At 38.7% G+C, this 2,061-nt stretch overlaps 1 protein-coding gene across 2 annotated transcripts in view; it reads left to right on the top strand.

The window, feature by feature from the left end:
- The window catches only part of LOC107559102 (GDP-L-fucose synthase-like), a 34,128-nt gene extending 32,951 nt beyond the window's left edge, over window positions 1–1,177 (top strand). For both annotated transcript variants that reach the window (XM_016242827.1, XM_016242828.1), the window contains exon 7: window positions 942–1,177. In XM_016242827.1, the coding sequence (XP_016098313.1) occupies window positions 942–1,134 (193 nt within the window). In that variant the 3' untranslated portion in view covers window positions 1,135–1,177. The remainder of the gene's footprint in view (window positions 1–941) is intronic.
- The last annotated feature ends 884 nt before the right edge of the window (window positions 1,178–2,061 follow it).

Raw genomic sequence — 2,061 nt, 5'->3', positions numbered from 1 at the left:
ATTTTTTACCTCTAATACACCACTATGTCCAACTGTCTTTGGGCGCGCACAGGCATCCGGTGAGTGAGGTGTGTATGCGCTCTGGCGTAGTTTACGTTAATGGGTGTGTTGATATCCAGCCGAAGAGTAATCAACCATAACTTCAGGCGAGCAGGCTCAGAAGTTGGGAATACGTGGAAAGTCACCACTCCCGAATGAGTTTGCGCGAGAGAACGTCATCTGTTAGTTTTAAGTCGGTTTTAACAATCTGGATAAGCGCAAGTAAGTACCATTTTGATTAGCCGTCGTACCTACAATGACTGTGCACTGTGTAAACAATGAGTGACGTATACGCGGGAGAGATCACTTCCGGCGCTTGTGTAAACTACACCAGAGCGTGTACACACCTCACGCACCGGATGCCTGCGCGCGCTCAAAGACAGTTGGACATAGTGGTGTATTAGAGGTAAAAAAAAATGATATAAATACTGTTCGGTTTCTGGCACAAACCGATCGTTTCGTGTCTTAGGACATCAATGTGTCGTCACGAGCCGCAGGGTTTAATTTGGATTTGTCTGTGCATGTTTTTTTTACTCTCATAGATTTTGTTACCATTGCCATGCATTATACGACTGATCGACTGCAACGGTTAAAGTTAAAAATCATCAAATGTGTTCTACTGAAGAAACAAAGTCACCTACATCTTGGATGCCCTGGGGGTAAGCAGATAAACATCACATTTTCATTTTTGGGTGAACTATCCCTTTAAATGTTTCAATGAACTGTAGAAATCTGAAGAAGACTGTAGAAATGAACAGGCTACACTTGCCTTAAGAAAAATATAATTATTATTTAGTTCTCGATGGACTTTGTGAGAGTCAGAATACAATATATTTGGGTTACTATAGTGTTTCAGGGTGTTATGAGGTTTATTTTTCTAAGTGTGTGTGTTCGTCCATTAGGGCGTTATTTCAGCAGCACGGTCGGAAATACACAGCCGTCATCCCCACCAACATGTTTGGACCCCATGACAACTACAACATTGAGGACGGTCATGTGATGCCGGGGTTGATCCACAAGACGTACCTGGCAAAGAGTGAGAAACATTTAACTCACAATCACCCTATTGGATGTTTCCTATCGGATGTCAATTAGACATTTAGAAGATGTCTTTAAGATGTTTATGATTTAGAATGCATGTAAACCTGACATCGTAAAGACGTCTATCACATGTTTGTACACAGCAGATGCTTTCCAGATGAAGAGATCTTTAACAGACATCTCGCAGATGTATGTGTGCTATCTGGGCACATTCAGAGCATCCACAAGTTTTAATATGCAATGGATTATCAAAATTAAAACAACACACAGAACATAATATTTTCATGAAATTATTATTATTATTAACAATATAAGGAAAAAAGGGGGAAAAAAGATTGTTTTCATTGTTTTTGACTCATGTAACCTTGCATTTTAATTAATGATGTTATATAAAGACAAGTAAACGGTAATAAATGAACAAATGGCCATGATCATGATTATCAATATTATCACGGTGTTGTTAAAATATGTTGGAAATGTTCAAAAAGTACTCATATACAGTACACAATGAAGGCCATTTTGACTTAATTTTGAGTGTATTTGGCCATTCAAGCGTGAAAAGAAAAGAGATCTCAGTTCTGTAATGGTGCACTGTCAGAGAAGCGGCTCTCTGTGTGCGCGCACAGAAACCATCGCTCGAGTGCCGAAGTTCTCTTTCGTGATTTCTTGCGCTTGAACGGTTTCAAATCTTTTGAATGCTTAAATTGGCAAAACTTAAAAACACATGCATATGATAAACTTTCGTGACGAGTCAAAAATAAAGCATTAAAGGCACAATATGTACGGTTTTTTTATTAAAATAGCAAAATACGTAACACTTTTCTAGTGTTTTTTGGATGACTTGTGTACTTACATTATCCCAAATGTTTCGAAGAATGTTTAAATCCAGAGAAATAAGCAATTTTAACTAGTGACACGGAGCGTGTCTATAGTGTCATTTGACTGTGGCGTAATAAAAGCTCCGCTGCTTTACCCCACATA

The sequence above is a fragment of the Sinocyclocheilus grahami genome, unplaced genomic scaffold (genome assembly GCF_001515645.1).
Source record: "Sinocyclocheilus grahami isolate Dianchi unplaced genomic scaffold, SAMN03320097.WGS_v1.1 scaffold674.1, whole genome shotgun sequence".
In the NCBI taxonomy this organism is placed as follows: Eukaryota; Metazoa; Chordata; class Actinopteri; order Cypriniformes; family Cyprinidae; genus Sinocyclocheilus; species Sinocyclocheilus grahami.
The sequence above is the reverse complement of the archived record's forward strand: the minus strand, read 5'-3'. Positions and strand labels throughout refer to the sequence as shown.